Raw genomic sequence first — 23,126 nt, 5'->3', positions numbered from 1 at the left:
CAGATACTACAAACTAGGCGGATATGTATGATTACAGTTCAGCTAAGTATCATTCCCCCCCAATAAGTATGGAGGCAGAGAGTTAGCCACCATGACTAAGCCCTACTGTAGAAACGTGTTATATGAGGCCCTGCGCCCCTGAGGCACAGCAGTCTGCAATCACACACAGCACAGAGAGCGCCTGCCCCGGATTGGCTGCGGGCACATCACGGGTTATTATAGTTGCTGTGTTGCACACACAGACACAGCCTTCTGGGGGTTTCGCCTTCGTCAGCAGCACAGTCCCTGCCCCTCCCTCTGTGACTGTAATAGCAGAGCCGCGCATACAGGCGCACAGCACACAGCGAGCCAGGCAGCAGCTGGGCGCCCAGGAGCAGCGACAAGAGGGGCGAGGGGGACACGACAAGAACAACAACAAGCACAAGGGGGACAGGACAAGAGCAAGGAGGAGGAGGCGGCCAATAAAGCACAAGGTTTTCGGAGGGCAAGCATCTGATAGAAACGCCAGCAGCAGCGGGTCTTTGTCTGTTGGGGGGGGGGGAAAAGCAGCTCAAGCTGTGACCACCATTTCCAGGCAGGAGGAGAAGTCTTGTTTCACTCGGCAAACAAAGGAGGACACAGCAGATCCGAAGTGAAACACCCCCACTCCGCAGCCCGCCCGTCTGTTGTTGGGAGTGCTTTAATCTGTAAGTTTTGTTGTTTTTTTGTTACGGGAGGGGGGCTGTTTGATGCACAACATGGACTTTTTTTTTTCTTTCCTTCTGATGGAGACGAGGGAGGAGGGGGGGTTTGGATTTTAAATACAGGAAACGGTCCCCGATGTTTGAGCTTTATGGCTGGAGCCGTTAAATCCGGAGTGAACTTCATCTTTTACAGGACGTGTCGTGCCTTCTCCCACCACCCCAATCCTCATTGTAACCCACATGGGCATTGTGTATTAGGTCTGCGTTCCTTACAGGGCCCGTGGCAGTGCAGGGGTTAAGTGGATGTTTTTCACGGGGAGCGCCTTATATGGAGAGTGCCTCGGCAGAGGAAGGGGGGAGGGTTACACACAATGAATAAATAATACACACGTCCAGCTCCCCCAGAAGGACTTGACTGTGACATTTTATTAAGGGGGGGGGGGAGGTAATGTAACTACAGAAGTGATCTGGCTGGTTCCCTCTGGGTAGATGTGGGATAGGTCTCCGGGTGGCAGCTTGTTTTCTTCCCTGGCAGAGAGAGAGAGAGAGCTGTATCCGAGAGGGCAGTCAGACCAATGCACAAAGGCGAAGCTGGAATGTATTATTGTGTGACCCCCCTCGGTGTGTTTGGGATTCCGCTGGTACATGGCCCCCTTTGTGCTGTGCTTGCATGTTATTTCAGTGGTGGGGTGGAAGTGGCGTGCTCTGCTTCTTCCTCTGCTGGTTACAATGACTCAGTGCTTTTCTGAAGGCCTATCTATGCAAGTTCTTCCAGGCCTTGGTGTCTGGGGGGGGGGGGGGAGGGGAAATGAAACAGCCAACTGGGGGGAGGCGGGATCTAGGAGGGGGGCAGGATCTTGTAATGCTGCCAATTGCTGAGGAATACACGGTGGTGGTTTTTTTTGTTAATTCCCTACCATTTGTCCTTCTTTGCACTGGAGCTTCCTGTCTCCATGGTGGAACAAGGTCTGCCTCCTTTGTCTCCAGCACACCAGCTCTAAGCTCCGCCTTCCTCTTTGTGTTGGAGGACACATCATGCTTCTTCTCCAGGACATGTCCTGGGCATTCAGTCTTATTATTGTTTGTTGGTAAAGCGGCAACATGTTCCACAGAGGGATATAGATTACATGATCAGAATTCATCTACAAATAAACACAGACGGTAATCCGGGTCCTGCACCCCGCATGACACCTTTTTATTTTGAGACACACTTTTCGTGTATTCTGTTTACTTGCCATGCTGTGCATGGGTTGTTGGTAGTACAGTACTCCAGTTGCTTGGTACTTTGGCTTATGTCCATTTTTTAACATGGCTGCTGTTACCTCAATTGAAAGTAATAATAATGCGAAGCATGTGCCATTCAGGATTTTATTATTTTTAGCTCTATTTAGGGAGTAAGACGTTGAATGTGCCACTGATCTGAATGGGTTATCCTTTACTTTTCCTATTGAGATATTAATATATCTCTCAATCTATTTTAATTATTTAATTCGGCATTGCTGAATACAGCTGCCCTGGGGCTCCTTGCGTAACCTCTGCTGCCTTCGCATTCCCAACACATTGGTGTAGTGTTTGCTCGGGTCAGGAAACCACCTGTGATAAAGTTTTTACCTTATCAAAGCTAGATCAATCCAGTTTTACTTGTGGCTTTGCGTAGGCCTGTTAACTTTTTTTTTTTTTTTCCTGCATGTAACTCAACAACCAGTTTTAGATGCCTGTTTAAAGGTCATGGAGGTTGTTGGGAGAAATGGTAGCTGATGTCTGGCACCATAAACCCAAGTAAAACAGTGCTTTGAGCTTCTTCCAAGCTGCCTGTTTCAGTTAAAAAAAAAAAAAAAAAGACTGTCATCAAAGTCCCATGTTAATAAGGCAAATGTAGACAGTCCTAGAGATGGGGTATTTGATGCATGTTGCAAATACACTTCCCCTGTAAACTCAGAACCAAAACCCACCAACCGTTTGTGGGTATAGTAGTGTTGGGACTTGCAAAAAAGAGGGGCTACCTTGGTGTGGTTTGTAAGGTACAAAAAATCCTTTGGCCAAAGAATTTAACTAAATGACCCTCGCTTATGAAAAACAGATGGGTATTCAACTGAGGCTTTTTGTCTTTAGATTTTCATGTTGGTTTTTACAGCAATGCACTGTATGTACAAGCCTAGTTTTTAATTGGTTACAACTCTTTAACATCCAAATATGTCAGGGTTTCCAGTGTATAAAACTAATCACATGCTGAAGTTCCTACTTTTTTTTTTTTTTTAATCGATCAAGCTTCTGGTTGCCATTCTTGATTAGTATTAACATCGCCCTAGTTCATGATCTCTTTAAAAAAACAAACAAAAAAAAAAATCTGCGCTGTAATAATTATCCCCAAGACCCATCATTAAAATGATTGTAACCTCTATTGACAATCTGTGGTACAGTGCCTGTGTGCCGTGTTGCTTATTCTTGCTATGTAGGAGTTAGCAGCCTCTGAGTTATAAATAGAAGCTGATTTCAGAGGCCCCTGTTGACGAGGTTTTGTGTGTCTGAGCCTACAGATCAGCCTGTCACATTGCAGCCTTGTGACAGGCGGAATCTAATGCACTTACCCACGTGACCTAAGCTTCTGAGAAATATATTAAGGCAAGCAGGACACGTTATGTTATTACAAGCTGCTTTCCATTGAGGGGGAAGGAACTGACCACATAGGATGCAGTGGATGGCTCTTTTAGTCGGCCTAATCTCTTAACAGAGTATCATTGGTATTTTGCAGGCCAAAAACAGATTGTTATAAGACCCAGGCCGACAACGGTTTCCACATGTCTTGTTCATCTTCATGGTTTTTTTTTAATTTATTTTTTTTTGTTTTTTTTTTGGATTATGGATTCTTATCCTTAATAATGGAATTCTGCAAAAAAAAACCCACCCTTTTCTTTTGACTGCAAACACAGATGTTGTAACAACAACAAAATGTCCCTCCATAAACAAATGCAGATTTCTTTTTCAGGCAATGAGACACAGAATAATACTTGCAGATTAATAATGCTGTTTTTTTCGAGCGTCTGAAGCTATTTTGCAATACTATAATCATGACTGCTGCAGGAAGTGATGTTTTACTGAATTGCAGAGAGATGCCTAATTTTTTAACCAGGCAATTTTTCCCAGAGTGCTCCTGGAGGTACTGTAACTTTCATGGCTGCAACATTAGGGAAAAGCTTGATCTGGAATACATTAGGTTGACAGTTTGTATGGATTTTAAATATTGTCTGGGTTGGAGATTAGCCAAGAATTTTCCTGAAGAGCGTCAATACCAACACAGACCCTCCTTAGCCACTCTGCCCAGAATGGATGACTGTATGTGTACATAATGTATATTACTGCATACATACCTTATCTGCTATGATGATGGCACACTGGCATCACAATTTTTTTTCCCTGATGGCATTTGCAGGAGGTTGGAACAGTACCAGGTGCCATTTAGCTCCACGTGTTCACTCTTGCATACCTGGTATCATTTTAATTTATCTTTTTTACAATTGACACCAGTCTGTAAAGTAAAATAGTCTATGCTTTCTTAAATTGAGAAGGGGATGGGAGCCAAAACAGGGATTTGCGCGGGCCACTTTTAAAATATGCATATACATACATCTAGATAAGAACCACTTGGTCCATCTAATCTGCTCATGCTATCCACGGTGAAACCGCAGACCCTATTAGATACTTTGGTTACATTTCCCATTTCTGATTCTGAAGCCTGCACGGTTTGAATCTATCCTGTATTTCTAGAGCCAGTTAACATGCTGAGGTAGCATCAGAGATCTGATACACAACTTTAAGAGGTTAAAGTTGAAACTGAAGCTAGTAATGTGCCAGATTGCTGTCGAGCAAGCTGTTATTTCACGTCCAGCCTTGAGCTGATTGGAGCAAACACAACTATTTAAAGTAACATGCACTGCTGAAGCTTAGGAAGCATGCTATAGGTGAATGTTTATATGGCGGGGGTAATTTGGCAAAGACTCTTTGCTGGCACGTGTGTGTGCGCTAAAATTCAACTAAATGTGTTTTTTTCCTCCCCTGATTTTAAAGTCTAAAAGTAGGCTGGTAATGAAATGATCTTTCGCATAGTAAATGGCAGCCACGTCCCAATCTCTTTCCGAGCTGTGTGGATATTAACATCAATGTGTGGATTAAAATCTTTGCTTGCTATAAATTGAGGGCACCTGGCTTCATTTGCAAGCGTAAATTGTTCTAATTTTAACTATTCTGAGCCCATTCTAGGTGATGGCCTGTCCAGTTAAATGTCTCTGCTCAATGTCTACAGTAAATCGCCTCACACGAGGTAATGTTACCTGCTCTAGTTGGAGGCCATTATTTGTGGTGTATTTTAGTACCTCGCTGCAAATCCTAGGCTGAGTCCGTAGGACAGTCAGCGCTGAGCTGTGCGGGCGCTCTGCGATGAGCCCCGTCATCCTCAATGAGGATGTCTTGATAGGGGGCGTGCTGAGGCGCAGGGATTTTCAGCCGACAGCAGAACCTGTTTCTGAGCGCGCTGTCGGCTGAAAATCTCCAATCGGAGTGAAGCAGCGGGTTATTGGCCCAGTGACGTCAGTGCCCCGCCTCCCAATCGCGCACGCTGGCTCGTCTGCTAGTTAATGCAATCGCTCCTGATTGCGCATACGAGCCTCAGCGTCAGCGCGGCTCACCCCTCTATGGACGCAGCCTTAGGCTGTGTCCATAGAGCCTCAGCCCGGGCTCCTCTGCGCTGACGCTCGCCTGCCCGGTCAGCAGCGATCCCATGGACTGACAGGCGAGCCAGCGTGTGCATTCGGGAGGCGGGGCAGTGACGTCGCTGGGCCAATGGCCCGCGACGCACCAACGTCACGGCACCGTGACGTTTACCCTGCTTTGCTGTGATTGGAGGTTTTCAGCCGACAGCGCGCTGAAAAACAGCATTGGCTGTCGGCTGAAAAACCCAACTCCTCAGCATGCCTGCGGACGCTCGCGTGAGCCCCCTCTCAAGACATCCTCATTGAGTATGCTGGGGCTCAGCGGGGACCGTCCACGGGGCTCAGCGCTGTCTGTCCTTCCATGGACGCAGCCTAAGAGACAATCCAAGCCGCCCCCCCACCCCATCTCTATTTTTTTTAAATATATAAATACATGATTTGAAGCAGTAGGACTTGGAGTAGTGGTTACCGTTGGCCACTCCAGGGTTCACATTATGGCTGATTTGAAAGCTCCCGGGCCAATAGGAAGCTGAGACGTCATCCGGTGCGGCTTCCTAGTGGCCCATGTGACAGGGGCTGGAAATTGCAGAGATACCTACCTCCGAAGGGGGTGCCAGTGTCTGTGGAAGCAGGAGATCACCTGAGCTGAAATTAATGGGATTCAGCGCTTGAGACCCCCTGCTTCAATCCTGCATTAAAAAAGGGAAGGGGGGAATGCTTGGATTGCTCCTTCAAGTCTTGCTGCACATGAGAAACTACCCAGCTTTTGTGATGTGAGTGTGCCTAGCATACAGATTGGTGGGATATGTCTCAAATTGGATTCTCTTAAATGTCATAAGCAAACAGGAGTCTGCAATCAACGCAGACTTCTTGATAAGCTCTAATTAATTTTTTTCCTGCCAATTATTGCATAATTTTAAGCTGCATTTCATCCAAAATCCTGCGGTGGTTTTTTTTTCTTTCCCTTCTCAGTTGTGTAGTATTTGATAATGCATACTGCCTTTTTTTTTTTTTTAAAAGATGTATTAAGCATCCTTGGGTTGCTATGGCATCCATTTAAGAAGCTACATCACTTCCTCTTTCGACATAGGCAGCCATATTGCATTCTCTGGGAAGCAGCATCTTGATTGTTTGGCAGCTTAGCTAATTGCATTGCCTTAAAGGTATGAAACTGCTGTATTTATTAAAAAAAAAAAAACGGGCCAGAGGAAATGCGCCGTTTATACGTTTTGTGATTTAGCAGATTACTTATTTTGGAAAAGTATATAAAATACTGCTTTTTATTTATTTTCCTTAAGTGTTAATGCTGTCATAGCATTCTAATCTGTATTAACATGGAACCGGAGGAGCCAAACATAAGCTGCACTTGGAAAGCTACCGTCCTTTTTCAAGCAGCAGTGTGAATCGAGGAAGGTTAGACTCACCAGGCTAAATATTCAACCTTGATTGCCTTTCATAAACATTGAATGTTAAACCTTCCCATTTATTAAACACTTAACGGTTTTCACTTTTTTTTTTTTTTAAATCAAACCGCTACATGAATCAGATTATGCATGACCCCTTCCTGCTTAAAAAAAATAAATGAAAAAGATAGGTGTAGAAATGGAAAGAGAACACGCAGAGAACATCAAAAGGCAGCTTGTAAGAGAACAAAAAAAGTTTATATTTCTGACAACTTTTAAAATGTTCTTTAAATACCCCTTTCCCTAAGCTCTAGGTTAGTTAATAAGTATGGACTTGTACTAGTTCCGGTGAAGAGAGATAATGGAAGCCTTTTGGTCTTGCACATTTTATTTAGTCCAGACGGATTTTTAATGGAAATAGTTGGAGCATAGATGTGCCCCTTTCTCCATTCCAGTGGTGGGCTGACAGCTGATCTGATTCAACAGTTGTTGCTACAGTAGCTTGCAGTTTTGTGGCTCATTGTTCTGATTCATTGGTTCTGTTTGATTTTAAACCACAAACTGTTCCTGTTAGTTTAACAATTGAAGGGAGAGGTCATTATGGCAAATAGCAAATCCTATTTCGTCACTTCCTCACTTTCTGTATTGCTACTATACATTTTAGGGGTTAATGGTTCTTGTAACTTTTGGCAACATAGACCTCAACTATGGCTAGTATTAAAGTGTGCAATACCTTGATGAATCTCACCCAGCCTATGCCATCTAATAAAATGCTAGTACATTTCTTGGATTAAAGGGGCAGTACTAGCCTTGTCAAAAGTGAGCTAAGCACAGTCGTGTTTTTAATAGCTTAGGCTGGTGATATGGTGAAGGCACTCGCATGCGTGCGCCTATGATAATTGCCAGTCTTACTGTGACAGTGCAACTAGTGCGCGCACACAGCAGAGCGCGATGGCGCGGCCGCAAATTGAAAATACAACATTTTGTCATTTCAAGAGTGGGCGTGTGGCGCCACGTGAAGCGGTTCGGCCATTGAGGGTGAACCAGCTTTGTGACACGTCAGCCACGCCTCCCCAATCTCCTGCGAGGATAACCACTAATTGCTGGGGCTGCAGGAGTGTGCCAGGCTGTACGTGCGCGCACCAGCACTATACTACCGGCTTTAAATGTAGTTGTATAAAACCTTTGAAAAATCTACTTTTTTTTTATTTTATTTTTTTACTTAACATTTTACAAAAGCTTTTAAACTGCTTTCATTACTTTTTGGTAATAAAACTGTCTTCCAAGCTGTAACTATGGTGCCTTCATAACCTATAGTTAATCTATTAACCATGGCACTTCTGTTTGGTGTAGGAGGAGCTGATCCTTAATTTTTTTTTTTTTTTTTCCCCCTAATATAAATGTTTTGCTTCATATTTCTCATTTGACATGTTGCTGTGACTCTTTTGACCAAACACTTTTAGTATATGGGACATTGAGATCTTGTGGATGACGCATCTTGTAGCTGGTCACATGACCCCACTGTGCTCTAATTGTAACCGTGTCCTTGGATACGAAGGTCTTGGTTCCAATATCCGGCTCTGTATTAGGCTTCTTGTTACAGCAAGTGAAGGTGTCCTTACTGTGTTGCCAGTTTTTATTACTTTTCAGTGCACATTGCAGTTTCAGTAACCAGATCTAGGAGGACATTTTATGTTTTTTACATTCTTAATAAAATTTTGTGTGATTTATATAACATTTTTGAACGTGAATCAGTCAAACTGTATAATCTGAATTACAGGTGCAACTCGCTGTTGCATTTGGCCAATGACTAGCTACATTTGTTCCAATGACGATCTGGCGCGTGACTGGTTTTTATTTTTTGGGTGAGGTGCGTGGTACCAGTCCTGCTACTTTTCTCAGAATACATTTTCTTAAAGCAACTGTCGAAATGTGACGGCCAAGGCACATATATTTAGGATCTTTTGAGTGATCATGCCTCTTATCTAATCTTTTCTGCCCTGAAAATATTGTAATTATACCTCAGTCCTGTTTCAGACCCCAAAGAGCTGCTTTTTCTGTGTTCAGTTGTCCTTTCTTAGAAGTCCCTTTTCACAGAAGAGAGATTTTGTTCATTCTAAGTGGGTGGTTGTCATACACTGGAGTCAGAAGCTAGTAAACTAGATGCTGTATAACACAGGGGTCTCTAAAATCAGTCCTCCAAGGGCCGCCAACAAGCCGGTTTTTATGGATATCCTTGTTTCAGCACAGGTGGCTCAGTAAAAGACCGAGCCACTGATTGAGCCACCTGTGCTGGAACATGGATGTCCATAAAAGCCGGCCGGTTGGCGGCCCTTGAGGGCTGACTTTGGAGACCCCTGGTATAGAGGATAGTGGTGTGTTTGTTTTTGGCTGCTACTGCCCCCCCCCCATGGTCAACCTACATGTAAAAAGTTTCAGACCGTTAGAAGTATTTTTAGTATTGATAGAACATTTTGCTAATGAAGGTGTTGCAATCTTGTTTTTAAACCATTCTGTCCTAGTGGGAAAAGAGAATCACGGAAACCATTTTTAAAGATGCAATGTTTAATGCTTAATTGGTCGCTCAGATTTATAACATTTACGACCTGATTTTTATCTTGAAAACTGAGACAAATATCATTATTTTAGATCTACAATTGACTTTTGGCAACATTTCATTTTCTAATGCGGCATGTCTTCTGGTTTTGTTCATAGCATTGAGAAATGGCTCAGGAGACCAACCAAACTCCGGGACCTATGCTTTGCAATACGGGATGTGGCTTTTATGGGAACCCTCGGACAAATGGAATGTGTTCGGTGTGCTACAAAGAACATCTTCAGAGGCAGAACAGTGGCAGAATCAGCCCAATGGGTAAGCTCCTAAAAAAAAAAAAAAAAAAAAAAAAAGTGTGTACTGAAAAATTGTGCTGTTGTGAATGCACAATGGTTTTGACATATACAATTACAGAAACAAGTAAAGTCTCCTACAAAATGTTGCCGTTGAAAACCTTTTTGTATATAACGTATCATTGGAAGGATGGGTGTAATTACATTTGACAGGAAACTGTCATGTAAAGGTTCAGTACTATAGTACTGCAATGTTTCTTTTTAAGGGGTGGGGGAGAGAGAATCTTGTCAGGCAGCAGTTGGTGACTGAGGTGGGTCCCACCTGACAAGTAAGCTAATGGGGTTAATGTTTTATGGATTCAATGTTGATATTTAATGACTTTCAAAATGAGACCAGCAAAATACTTTTTAACATATTAAATGGTCAGTCATGATTGTGTGTTTTTTATATAATGTTTTTTTGTAAATCTTTCGCTCCTAGAGGAGCCTGTGATGCAATGCGTTGCAGGCCCCCCTGGCAGCAAAAAGGTTGAATTTGATGTCAATGTGACATTGTGACTGGCTTATGAATAAGCAAATGCACTGATTCTCAAACCTGTCCCTGGTCACACCAGGTTTTTGGAGTAACCAATGCACTTGCACCTAAGTAAATGTACATCATTTTGCATGAATAGAATGGGTGGTTGCATCAGAAACTTGGTCTGTCTCAAGGCTACATTGTGTCCTTATCAGAGCGCTAATAAGGTGATAGGGGTGGTGGCTGATCTTGTTTGCAGGACACCGTAAACTCGGACAACCTGGGAGCAGCCAGAGGAAATCATGGCCCTCAAACGTCTTGTGTAACAATGTCTACACAAAAAGTGATGCCTTTTTTAACCCTTTTGTGTGCCCCAGGAATTGCTACTATGTCATGGATTCTGGCACCCTGGGTGCCCCATGATGTAGTAGCTACTGTGCAAATGCTTGTTTTCTTGGGCGATCTAAACTGATAGCAAAAGGAAGGTGGATTACTCTCGTTACATCATCCATGACGTAATCGGAGAAGTGGTTGACCCCTCTTGCACTCGAGGTTTCATGGCTATCTTGTGGTTAGAGGGCAAGCTTGCAGCACCACAACGGTTGCTTCAGGCAGTGTTTATATACCTAACTTTTATTTGTTGTTCTATGGACTAAAACCATACAATCCTCTGTGTTCACACAATAACGTGAAAAAATATTTAGAAATAACTAGAGCTGTCAGATTTGTTACGGAAGGCCCAAATTAGGCAGATTTAACCCCTTGAACATGTCATGGTCTTCAGTGTACTAGGATAGACTAATCCCTTTTTAAGAACCTGACCTTCACATGTGATAATTATAAATGAGATCCTACTTGGCTGCACATGACACTTCTATTGGTAGGAGTTGAAGAGTTGCTGAAACGGGCAGTGCCTTAATATTTTCCAGATGAGGAAGCCCCTATATTTCAACAATTTTTTTTCCCAAAGGTGGTTTCCTGTTTTCAGGTTAGCCAGGAAGACATCGCCCTCATTTCTGAATCTAAAGGATCGTAAGGAAGCAGGGCTATATAACCAGAAGTGTAACGCAGTACCACAATGAGGTAGTCTGGCTGCAACATGGTTAAGGAAGTCAGACTAGTTTGGTCCTGTTTCAAGGCAGAGACTTGTAGTCTAAACAGTTCGAGAAATTCTATAGCCGCTATTTCTGTAGCATTTGATGGCTCTACTCTAGCCATTGGTTGCAAAGTATTCTATTTTTTTCCCCATGTGTTTTGAATCCTTGTGGGGGATTCAATGCAAAATGTACAAGACCGGAAACCCCTTCTGCTTTCCTCTTATGGCCCCCTGTGGTATATCTCTGCATATGCCATGGATGACTTCTGCATGTTGTAAAGCAGGTGTGGGCAATTTTGGCTGGCGGGCCACTTCACAAGCTTTGGTAAGCTTCACGGAGCCACACACTACTTGTTCTGTTATAACCTGGAAAGTCTACAGGATTGGCATATGCACTTTTTATTGTTCCTTTTACCATGTTTTGGAACCACGAGGAACTGCTCACAAGATATTTATTTTTTCCTTGTCTATTTTTGCTTGTTAATGAACACAAGCTAGTTCTACTTAATGTTTAACTGAAATGTAAAATTAGCTTTTTCCTTGTTTACATTTGGGGATACCAAATATTAAATTGACATTTTGAAATTCATTTATGTGGAGATTTAGACTTCCGAAGATATACCTTGCACAAACAAAACATTGCAACTATCTGCTCCTCTAACACAACTCTTTATGGTGCAAATACTGTACTCTTAAATCTGGAATTTCTATTTTAACTTCTCTATTAAATTCCAACAAGCAGTCATTGGGGAGGGGGGAAACAATGTCACTTGGACCTTTTGAGACTCCTGAACTAATGGTTGGACAAGTTCAATCTATTTGACGCATTAAACACACAATACATGATTTTATTTTGTTGAAACTTTTCCGGGGTGTGTCGTTTTTAGCTCCTCCCCTTTGTTTACACATCAATAATGTTTTTGCACCACAAACAATGGGCTGTGTAATTACCATTTGTTCAATAGTCTGGGCTATATTTACAAAGTAGAGCTAAGACACCTTACAGTGTGCTAGTCCTTCTTGCCTTCTGATTGCCCCTCTGGAAGAATGCCATTGGCCAGTCAGTGTCAGTATATTAACTGTCTTGTTTTAATGTCATGAAATTGGCATGCGGCTTGTGTTGTGGTCCCTGTTCTTTCCATATAAATAGAGGGCAACAAACTAACCAGGTGTTCAGGGTTAAACCGTTAACCTAGATCTCCTTTTCAGGTAGCTTGCTTAGATATTTGTTGCCCAGAAAACCTGGTCCATTCCTTGCTCTAGAGAGATGAACTTAGGGAGCCAAGCTCGAACCCAAGGTATTTGGCAAATCCTAAACATGAGCACCAGTTTTGCGCTATGTAAATGTATCTGGAATTACATGTTTTTCAGATCCTCTCTTTGCAATGAAACACAACCGTTCTCTCTTCCAATGTAATGTGTAGTCCGAATTGCTAATATCACTAGGGTGACCCTATTGTTAAATATGGTCTTTAATGGTTGTGCATACATAATGTAATGAGTCTGACTTTTGTCAGTGAAAAGACACAAGCTGTTGTGTGTACTGTAAATGGAGCTTGTGTTCTGGAGAGGGCGATATTCATTTGAATACAGAAGGGAAATTAAAAGCCCAAACAGTGCATAGCAATGCAGGAATTTGTTTGAATAAACCCCTGTGTACACTAGACACTTCTATCTGTTGTCTTTATAGCTTTCAATCAAACCTGTAATTCAGAAACTGCTAATGTCCTTTCAAAGCATTCTGTATTGAAAACATACTTTATTTTTTTTTCTGCTTTTTCTTTTTTTATTTTATTTTAGGAGCTCCCAGTGGTTCAAATAGTCCTTCTGCAGAATGTGCATCTGTACAGAGAGGAGAAACAACCTTAAACAACTGTGAAGGTGCTGCTGGCAGCCCATCCGACAAATCAAGGTAAATCTGAAAATTAAGTGTGTACGTATAAAATGTGTTCCAGTTTAAATAAATATACTGTGTAAGACTGGGTAATGACAGGGCTTGAAAAATACCATTGAGTCACCAATTCAGTAACTCTTTCACCACATGTAGGGCCCAGCGAAGGAAAGGCTGCACATGCAGCCTAACCACATTGGTGAAGAGTTGTGAATTGCAGCTCTGCTTCCTGACCTCGCACTCTACCTGGCCAAACACTATTGTGGGTGTAAGGTGTTGCGGGTTTGGAAAGCAGAGGTGGTAATGGACACAAGAGCAACCAAATAGGTTCTCCGCGTGGTCACTCATAATTCTTAATCCCTAAACGGGTGGGGTTTTTTCAAGCCCTGTTAATATTAAATATTCCCACGAGGAGCAACATGACATGTCTTTAAAATGCCTAAGGTATGCTTAATGCTACACCTTGAAGAAGGGTGCTCTTCACGGATTCCTAGTTGGCCAAATGCCCAGCTGCTAATAACTACTTTTAGATTCTCCTCTTGATATTTCTGATGAGGCTTAAAATTAGAGCGTTTTGGGAAGCAAGTTCTCAGAATGAAAGACTTGGCATTGCCTTCCAGTCTTCCAGTTTATTGGGTGACCAGAATCTGGGATCTTCCAGAAGGAAAAAGATGTAGTGTACAGATGGTAACCGCAGGGAATTGACATGAAGAGAACAATGCCCAGAACTCGTATTTCTATTTTCAATCCTGCACTTGTGAGTGACAAAATCAGGTGAAGCGTTCACTAACTTTGCTTTTTAGAAATGTACCCGTGGCTGCCTTGCCTGTAACTCAGCAAATGACAGAAATGAGCATTTCAAGAGAAGAAAACATCACCTCCCCAAAAACAGAAACATCAGAACCAGGTATACTTTTTTTTCCAAGTAATTTAAAAAAAAAAAAGAGAGAGAGCTACTTGATGAAGCCGCAGCTCATGTGTATATATTTATCTAGGGTGTGCACTTTTACTAGAGTGTGTTTTTTATTTTTATTTTTTTGTTTTTTTTGTGTTTTTTTTTTTTTTTTTTAATCTCTAAAATCTATATAAAAAAAATGTTACTGTTGACTTTGGATCTAAAAAAAAAAAATGTGGGTTTTGCCAGAGCCTTGTTTAGTTATTTATCAAATTATGGAGGGAAAAGGCATACAATAATTTAAGCATGCTTTATTATGGCAAGTTTTATATCTCAAAAACAATTGGGGAAACTAATAATATAACAAACTTAAAATGATTAAAAAAAGATATGGCAAGAAACACTTGGAGATGGACACTTAGCCTGATTTTTTTTATTTTTTATTTGAAGGGTATTGTATTTGGTTTTAAAATGTAAGGTTCTGATTTCATTCACCCGGCAGGTTCCCCTGGCATTGAGGAAAATATGTATGTGTTTATATATTTATTTTGCCACAGCTAAAGGGGAGCTTGGTTACATATATGCATGCTTCGGCTTCTTCAAGGGGCGTTCTTTATTGGTTTTGTGCCTCAGCTTGAGTGGAGATTCCTTAAGCCTATGGCTGCCTGAGAAGCATGCATTGTAAGGGCTGGGGCACACACCGCGCTACACGACGTGCGTGCGCGCTTTTGTCACCGACCCCTGGCGGCCAATGGTAGTGCTCATTGTTGAAACTACCATTGGCTGCAAAGCACGGCGTCGCCGCTCCTGGAGTCTTTCCAAACTGTGATCTCCGGCTGCAGCAGCGTGACGTCCGTTTCAGCAGCCAATCAATGTCCAGACGTTTTCATTGATTGGCTGCTGAAATTGCTTGGGGACGGGTGACGGGGGGGATGGGTGACAGGGTTTATTTTATTATTTATTCTCACATATTTTATTATTATATTATTACATTTATTTATCCGTCGCCCGCTCGCGGATCATTCTGTCTGCTGGGGATGATCACACATCGCCCAGCAGACGGAGGCGTTGACGCGCGCATGCAGCCACACAGCGTCGTGAAGCCCCATGTGTGCTCGAGCCCTAAGGCATCACAGGCCCCTGGCAGTCAAAGGGTTATTCATACATAAGTGTGGCAACAAACAGTTTCCTTTCAGTGCTCAGTCTTCATTGCTAGCCAGCTCTTCGTTTAACTCAACTTTATCCAGGAAATAGGAATAAAACAACTTGATTTTGGTCTCTGCTTACAAACTTTGGCATGGGAAACCAGCAATACGTCGCAGCCGAAACAATGAGAATTGGAATTTCCCCAACACAGAATGCATTGCACTTAGAGGATGGGCTTGATGCTTTTGGGTAGCATGTATACTGTATGAATTCACTAGTAAGATGTGTTACACGAGGAAGGAAACTTATTATAGTGCATCTGAGATCAGATGCATTGTAAGGAACCCCAACCCTCTCTAATAGTGTCCTGAGATCAGATGCATTGTAAGGAACCCCAACCCTCTCTAATAGTGTCCTGAGATCAGATGCATTGTAAATTCTTCTGTAATTTGCACAATTGTCAAATGACTTGAAAGCTGCAATGAACCCTTTAGTGATGAACCCAAGGATTCCTAGGGGCCCCTGTTGAAAATTTGTTTCCGTGCAAGGTGTAAACGTAATCTTGTTTTGTTGATGGACTTTAAAGTAAAGATGAAATACAGAGGAAAGACGGCACTCTTTCCAGGTTGAAAGTGACACTCAAAACTCTCAGAAGAATCTCCGGCTTCACTTTAAGCGGCACACATGATTAATGGTGAAAAAGTTGCCTTTTATTGAAAAGGAACATACCACACAGCAAAGCAACGTTTTAGGCCTGTGCACGGCCTTTCATCAGGTCTTCGTGTGCTGCTTGATGTGAATCCGGAGATTCTTCTGCGAATTGTGAGTTATTTTCATGCTCTCGCTCTGTGTTTCATATGTACTTTTTAAGTGTGACATACTTAAAGGGACAAGCACCTTCCCTACCAAGACTGCTTTGACTCGACATTGGGGTATTTTGGGACTTTGTTCCCTTATAGTCTCTGTATAAAGTAAAGACAAATTATTGCGGGGCAGTGTAACATCCTTGCTGAATACAACATACTAGATGTTGACTTGTCAGTGTTTTGTATTATCCCATGTCTACCAAACTGTTACGAAAGGCTTCCATCTATATCTATATACAGTCCGAGAACCTTCCCTAGAGATGATAGAATGTCACACTTACTTAAAACAGTTTAATAATTCTCACTGTTTGCAAGTATGATAATCTTGAGACCCCTAATGAAAACAATTAAAATACTAGCCAAACGCAATCGACACACTAAATTTGTTATGGATGTTGGTTGCTTATATATTGCCTTATTTGCACACCTCCCTTGTTCTAGTTACAAATCTCGCTGTGCGCGTTTTTTTGTGTGTTTGTCTATTATTGTATTATCCTATGTAAGCACTGACAAAGCTACTTTGATCATTCATAGTGCTATTATTTATTTCAGCTCAAAACAGCGGTTACATTGTTTTGTCCCGACCACCTTTCAGAGATGTCCAGGAACCAAATGGGGGATTGAGCTTTAGGCCAAAACTGAAATTTGTATTAAAAAAAAATATTATTATTATAGCTCCTTAGGAACAAGAAACCTCCTACTATAGATTATAAAAAAAATAATAATAAGAGACTTGATAAGTGAGACTTGACTGACATTCAGTGACATTACAGATCTGCATTATTGTAGGACAAAGCTTGCTGCACCACCAATGTATCATAGGTGTGTTTGTCACATGCCCAAAAGTATCATGCATCTTTTTGTCTTTCGCTTGTTAAATAATTGGAATATTCCTCCGCTATTATTATTGTACATGTGGCCTTTGTCCTTTTTCTGTTGGAAACCCCTGGACCAGAATATTTTTTCCCACCGTGGGCAGTCAAGCTTTGGGTGTAAAATATAACGTTCCTATTGTGCATTTATGCCATAGCTCAGTGAGCAAAACACTACATCATTATTGTATCCTTGCACAGCTGTGTTGCACATTCAGTAGATTGTTTCTGCCACACAATGTACAAGTGTTTTTGAGTTCAAGGTTTCCAAATGTAGTCAAACAAGTATGACGTTAAAGAGGTCAAGCTCCATAATGGGGTTGAATATAGTGATGCTGTTTCTAAGCTGCTATGTAATCTATATAATTATCAAATGTATATCAAATCATCAAACCTATCAAAGTGTTAATCCTTCTCTGTAGCTGTGCATGAAATGTTGTGTGTTGCTGTTCTACATCAAAAAATATATATATTTTTTATACTATGTAATTTCTGGGCAGACTTACAAAGGCTGCCAATAATTTGTCTCCCACCATACACATGAATATTTAAACAATAGTTGTGTGTTATTTTTTTAACCACTTCACTACTAGAGACCTGCAACGCCCTATACACAATATAAATATGTATGTATATGTGTTGCATATTTAATTGAAAAGTTTTCCAGTTACAATTTAATGATAATGCACCAACATTATCCACTGCTTGGAACAATTGAGGTGTAAAGGGCATAACAACTAAGAGTACAGCATTTGATCTACATTGGTAAAGTAGGCAATAAGAGTCCTGCTTCAAGGGGCATGCAGCCTAAGAAAGGGGAAGTAAGGTTATAGTGTGTGGATGGAAGAGGCTGGTGTTATTTGTATAAAGCGAGTAGTTGGGGTGCAGTTTTCAAGAGATGAAAGATATTGCATATGAACTAGTTATAATTATCAGGAGCATTTATTTATTTTGTGGTGGGGGAGAAAATGCCGATGTGTGTTTTCAGTTGCTGAACAGCATTTTTGTTTCATTCTATTGAGTTCTGGGAGATTGCAGGTCCATTGCTAATAAGATGTGAAAACGGTGGCATTGTGCTGACAGATTCTAAGAAGTTAAGAGAGAAATGGAGGATTGTGGAGAAAAAGTAATAGAATAGCCAGGATGAAATGATGTGGACTAAACATAGAGTGGAAATTCTATGCTGTAGGGGGCTTTTGGAAGTAATTTTGACATTGGCCTTTTTAAGCTTGAATGCTTTTACTTGTAAAACCGGCTTTTAATAGACTACTCTTGTATGACTAGCTTTTGTGAGTACTCTATCTTGTATAAATTCATAAAATACTGGCGGCCTATTATTTAAAGCATTGAATAAATGCAATACAGTACTTGGAGCACTGCATATAAGCAATAAAACTACTTGCATTCATGATCACCTTTTTGAGTAGGTCTTGGGATCAAGGCTCTGTTATTTACCACAAACACCAACAGTAAAGCATAAATGTGTCTCCAAACACATGAATGCAAATTACTAAGCATTGATTTTCAGTAATTGAGGGCAGTGGAGGCATCATTTGCTATATATGCATTTGTTCAGCCAAATCTGAAGAATGAATTGCTTTGCCAGGTTTGTGGGCTGTGGCCATATACTATTGAAGCATTTAGTCTTGTGTATTGGCTTGATTGTGGAAACTTGAGGGATGTTGATCAAACTGCATTTGTGCCGATCGGGGCATTATCGCACTGAAACTTCAATTGGGGATTCTGTGCGATAGGGCCCTGATTGACACTATTGCAGTTTAATGGACAATCACCAAAATATCTGGGAAATATGAAGAGCTTACTTTTAAGATGTTTTACGATTAGGCATTCTAGTTTAGCATTAACCTCCAAGGGGGAAAAAAAACATTAACTTTTTCTCACTGATTTAGTCTCAACTGTTGAAAGCCGTGGTTTTAGATTACATATTAATTCTGTCTATTTTGTCACCCAAAATGACCGACCCAGTGAAATAAAAAATATTCCTCAACCAAGATCCTCTACATAAATCTCTGCAAAAGATCAAAATGGATTCTTTAAGGTTTTTTTTGTTTTGTTTTTTCCAATATGCTTTTAATAGGATCATTAATCCTTTTTTAATTGTTATTTTCAGTCGTGACTCAGCCAAGTCCGTCAGTATCTCAGCCCAGCACCTCTCAAAATGAGGACAAAGAACCAGAACTACCAAAACCAAAGAAGAACAGATGCTTCATGTGCAGGAAGAAGATTGGCCTTACAGGTAAATGTTCTGGATAGTCTGCTAGTATTACACATCAAACCGTAGAAGCTCTCTTTTTGTGTTTAATAAATAATTCATACTATTTCATTTGTAACGGTGTGTAAAGTGTATCTGTGAGCCATTGCTAGTGACCTGCAATACACACAGCAAAGGGCCAAAGAAATCTGCAATGTATTGTCATGGCAAATAGTTTTGTATTCCCACCACTTCAATAAACATCTCATCTCGAACTGCTTCTAATAGCAGAATGTCTGGTGTGATTACAAATTCTCCTCTTCCCTGCTGATGCTGATATAATCACTTTATTAAAAAAAAAAAATTGTTTTCTTAAATGTTATTTGTTTTTATTCTGTGCAGGATTTGACTGCCGTTGTGGGAATCTGTTTTGTGGACTTCACCGTTACTCCGACAAGCACAACTGTCCTTACGATTACAAAGCGGAGGCTGCAGCAAAAATAAGAAAAGAGAACCCCGTCGTTGTGGCAGAAAAAATTCAGAGAATATAAACAATATACAATTTGTGAAGACTTTACTTTTTTTTTTTTTTTTCTTCTGATTTTAATATATCTTAGGGAAACATTAAAGAGCAGATGCATGTCCATTTTCCTTTTTGGTGTTATCCAGAGTTTTACTTTTGTGATGTCTGTTTTGAATTTTAGGATGTTTGGGTGATTAACAGGCAGAATTGGATGGATAGATACAGCCCTTTTCCAACTTACCTACGCCCTGAGAACATGGACTGATTGGTAGCAGCCTACACACATTACTTCAATGCATATCTGTTGGTGAAATGTTAAAACTAGTGAATGTGCCAAAAAGAGAGTAGGCTTAAAATCTGCATGCCTGCAACAGATGTCCTGCTTGTACTAACCAACATGTATAACGATTGGCTAGTGACGTGTCTACACGAGGAAGAACTGATGCACCAGAAAGAGACTGTCGTGTGAACCATAATCGCACCTTGTTCTGTTTTTAGGTTTTAACATTTGATCATTTTGAACTCTGTCGGTAGGTCACTATCTTATTGCTCTGCAGTGTCGTGCTGGCATACTTGCACGATCTAGGTCAAAGCAGAATGTAATATGCAGATCATTTTGCATGCTGAAAGGAATATCCAAGTGGCTTTGATTTGCGTACCTTGGCAGACTGACATATGGCGCTGAAAAGGCGTGTCATCGTGGATTGGTTCTATTGTTGCAGGCCAAAAGTTTCATTGTTTAACTTTATTCTGTACATTCTCTTTACAACAGTAAAAAAAAAAAATGGCATGTTGTGGTCTGGTACACTCACAGCTGGGCAATCAGTATGCAACTCTTGTAGCGAGGTCATATGCTTCTCTCTCTCATCTCTGAAGTCTTTTATTTATTTATTTTTTATTTTGTGGTACTTTAAATTGTGGTTCTCTGCAGTGACAAACCTGAGACATTGTGCGGACTTATATTGGTAAAAACACAGTTTTTGATTTGCTGTGTTGAGATTTATTGGATCAACATAAGTTATTGTATATTGAGCTTTTAATACTACAAGCCTTATTCTATAAAGTGCACTGCCACACTTTATTGAATAAGGTCTTAAAGGTTTTTGTTCAAGTAATTTTTATATTCTCCTACAGAAAAACTGCTATGCAGGACTTTAAATGTTGGTTGAATAAAAAGTATAGCAACCTGACCTACATTGAGGTGATGCATGTGGCTTTTTATGGCCTCACGAAGCAGAATTAGCCATTGTCCTCTATGCCAAATTCAAAGCAGTGGACTTGGCACAAGTCTGTACAGCTGTGTAATGGTTAATATATTACACTTGTATGGGTGCCATCAGCCTAGGATCTCAATCTGGCAATAAACAATACACCCTCCTTAGTGACAGTCTCAGGGTTAACCCCACCCTGTCGTGCCTTTGCCACTACAACATGCTACACTTGATAGTCTAGTTCATGGATGTGTTTAAGGTTTTCATCCCAGATCTTAAGCCAAACGTGCTGCAGCAGCAGTGGCTTACAAGTCACATTGGATAAGGGGCGTTACTGATGATCCATCTCCTGCAGGGAGCCACAGTTGCAGTCCAGAAGGGACAAGGGCTTCAGTTTTGTTTTTCCTAAACTTTAACCATAGCTTATTTTTATTTTTTTTGTTTTTGTTTCTACTAACACATGAGCCCAATGTATCGAAGTTGAAAATGTTGTTTCTTTATTTTTTTTTTCTCTAATCCTTTTAGTAAGGTAATCTAGAAAATGGTTTTCCTGTTTAATGGAGGTTTTACAATGTGATTCAATTGCACAGTTTTGCATGGAAAAACCATACCTTACTTGGCTGCTGTAGATCCCTTTTTTTGTTTTTGTTTTTTTTTTCTTCATGAGTGGTACCAGGAACCACGCGGAGGGCTGCTCAACTCATTCTTTTTAATTGTACTTGGGTGTAGGACTGTAGTGTTCTTGGTTGTATTGCATGGGCTGCATTATCTACAGCTTTGTACAAAAACAACTCTAGAGAAGGCTTACTTCACTGATGCTTGTCTGGTAATATCACTTCTGTGTTATAATGGAAGGTTTTCTTGTAATGTATGGAACGTGTTTTTTTTTTTTTTTTTTTAATTTTTAATTTCTATTCATTTTTGTTAAGCAAGTACAATTTTGAGTAGTGTTGTGGTAATGCCTGTTCTCATCTGTAAATAGTTACGTATGTTCACTCAACCTCACCTTTAAGATTTTACTTTGTGTGTTCTGTCCCTAGTTTATTCTTCACTTTCCAAGCATCAGGATTTTTGCTTTAAACCTTGTGTTTCTGTTCTGAGTTATTAGATATGCAAATGTGTACAGATAGTTAATATTTATGTATTGCACATAATCATGCTATTCAGCATTTATGCTATATTGTATTATGTAAATAATAAAATTATGTACAGAGGGAATCCATTTTGTGATGGTGTTATTGAATTATGTTTTGAAGATGCATTCTGTTTTAAGGGAAAGGATATGTTTGTCTTGCAATATTATGTATATTTAAACCTTCACTATTTCTCTTACATAGTAGGGGCACACCTTTTTGTATCTGTTTAACCCATCATTGTAACTGGCACATTTTAGAAATATTCAATCACCCTTCAAGTACCAGTCTTCTAACTTTTTTTGTGAAAAAGAAAATGTGTATCACTTATTGTCTGGATTCAACACTGATTTCAAGTATATTAGCTACTTTGTCTTATTTATTAATGGTAACTAACTACTTCCAAACAAAAACACCTAGGCTAACAAATTGCATTACTATCCAACAGTCTTGGCACAAAAAGATTGTAAATCTCATTCAAAGCATTTCCTTACCATGTGAATGCTTATGTATTTTAACTTACCTGTCCTTGACTTTTTCATTTAATCGGCCACAATTAAGCTCTTAAACATGCCACTCATTAGTCCACTTTTGCTGTAGCCAGGACTGCTCACTAAAGAGTTGTTAACAAGTAGCTGTCACAGTTCTCTATTTTAATAGAATATTTATTTGGAACATGTGCAGCCCATTTTTGTTTTAATATTAATAAAGGTGAGTTCATTCCCATTTTGTATGGTTTTGAGAATACATTTATAAACGTCATTTTTTTGCTTTAAGAAGCGATAACTCTCAATGCACTAACCCAAAGATTATGGGGTATAAACTAAATGGATTTAAAAAACAATATAGCTGAACAATGCGGCTAATTTATAAGAGCCTTGTGTTTTTTTACAAACCAATGTAAATCAATTACAATTTCCTAACATGCATTATTTTGAGATTCAGTCAGTATGTGAACTTGAAGTATAAGGCACAGTTGTGCACCATTGGTTACAGGGATTAAATCTGCTGAATGATTTAAAAATGAAGAGAACTAATTTTTCAAAAAGTATTCGACAAACCTGGTAGGTTTTTCACCACAACCAGTTTTACCAGAGGGGAAAAACCTGATGCAGGTGATATGGT

The 23,126-nt window shown here is 40.5% G+C and overlaps 1 protein-coding gene across 2 annotated transcripts; it reads left to right on the top strand.

The window, feature by feature from the left end:
* Nucleotides 1–257: 257 nt before the first annotated feature.
* Nucleotides 258–22,086, top strand: ZFAND5 (zinc finger AN1-type containing 5). 2 transcript variants are annotated; one of them, XM_075598055.1, is made up of 6 exons: nt 258–686; nt 9,508–9,664; nt 13,053–13,164; nt 13,947–14,050; nt 19,054–19,179; nt 19,537–21,432. In XM_075598055.1, the coding sequence occupies exons 2-6, from the start codon at nt 9,517–9,519 to the stop codon at nt 19,683–19,685; spliced, it is 639 nt and encodes a 212-aa protein (XP_075454170.1). In that variant the 5' UTR covers nt 258–686; nt 9,508–9,516; the 3' UTR covers nt 19,686–21,432. The 2 variants fall into 2 exon arrangements, with proteins under 2 accessions (XP_075454170.1, XP_075454179.1); XM_075598064.1 differs by lacking the exon at nt 258–686 and adding an exon at nt 1,632–1,844 and having other exon boundaries at nt 19,537–22,086.
* Nucleotides 22,087–23,126: the final 1,040 nt, after the last annotated feature.

The sequence above is a fragment of the Ascaphus truei genome, chromosome 1 (assembly GCF_040206685.1).
Source record: "Ascaphus truei isolate aAscTru1 chromosome 1, aAscTru1.hap1, whole genome shotgun sequence".
NCBI lineage: Eukaryota > Metazoa > Chordata > Amphibia > Anura > Ascaphidae > Ascaphus > Ascaphus truei.
Note: the sequence above shows the minus strand (reverse complement) of the source record. Positions and strands in the feature narration are given on the sequence as shown.

Bases quoted from the DNA above. Each gene is read 5' to 3' on its own strand.
- ZFAND5 (XM_075598064.1), top strand. From the start codon at position 9,517: ATGGCTCAGGAGACCAACCAAACTCCGGGACCTATGCTTTGCAATACG. The intron at 13,165-13,946 runs GTAAATCTGAAA...TTTGCTTTTTAG, and splicing joins AGCCCATCCGACAAATCAAG to AAATGTACCCGTGGCTGCCT. The intron at 14,051-19,053 runs GTATACTTTTTT...TGTTATTTTCAG, and splicing joins AACAGAAACATCAGAACCAG to TCGTGACTCAGCCAAGTCCG.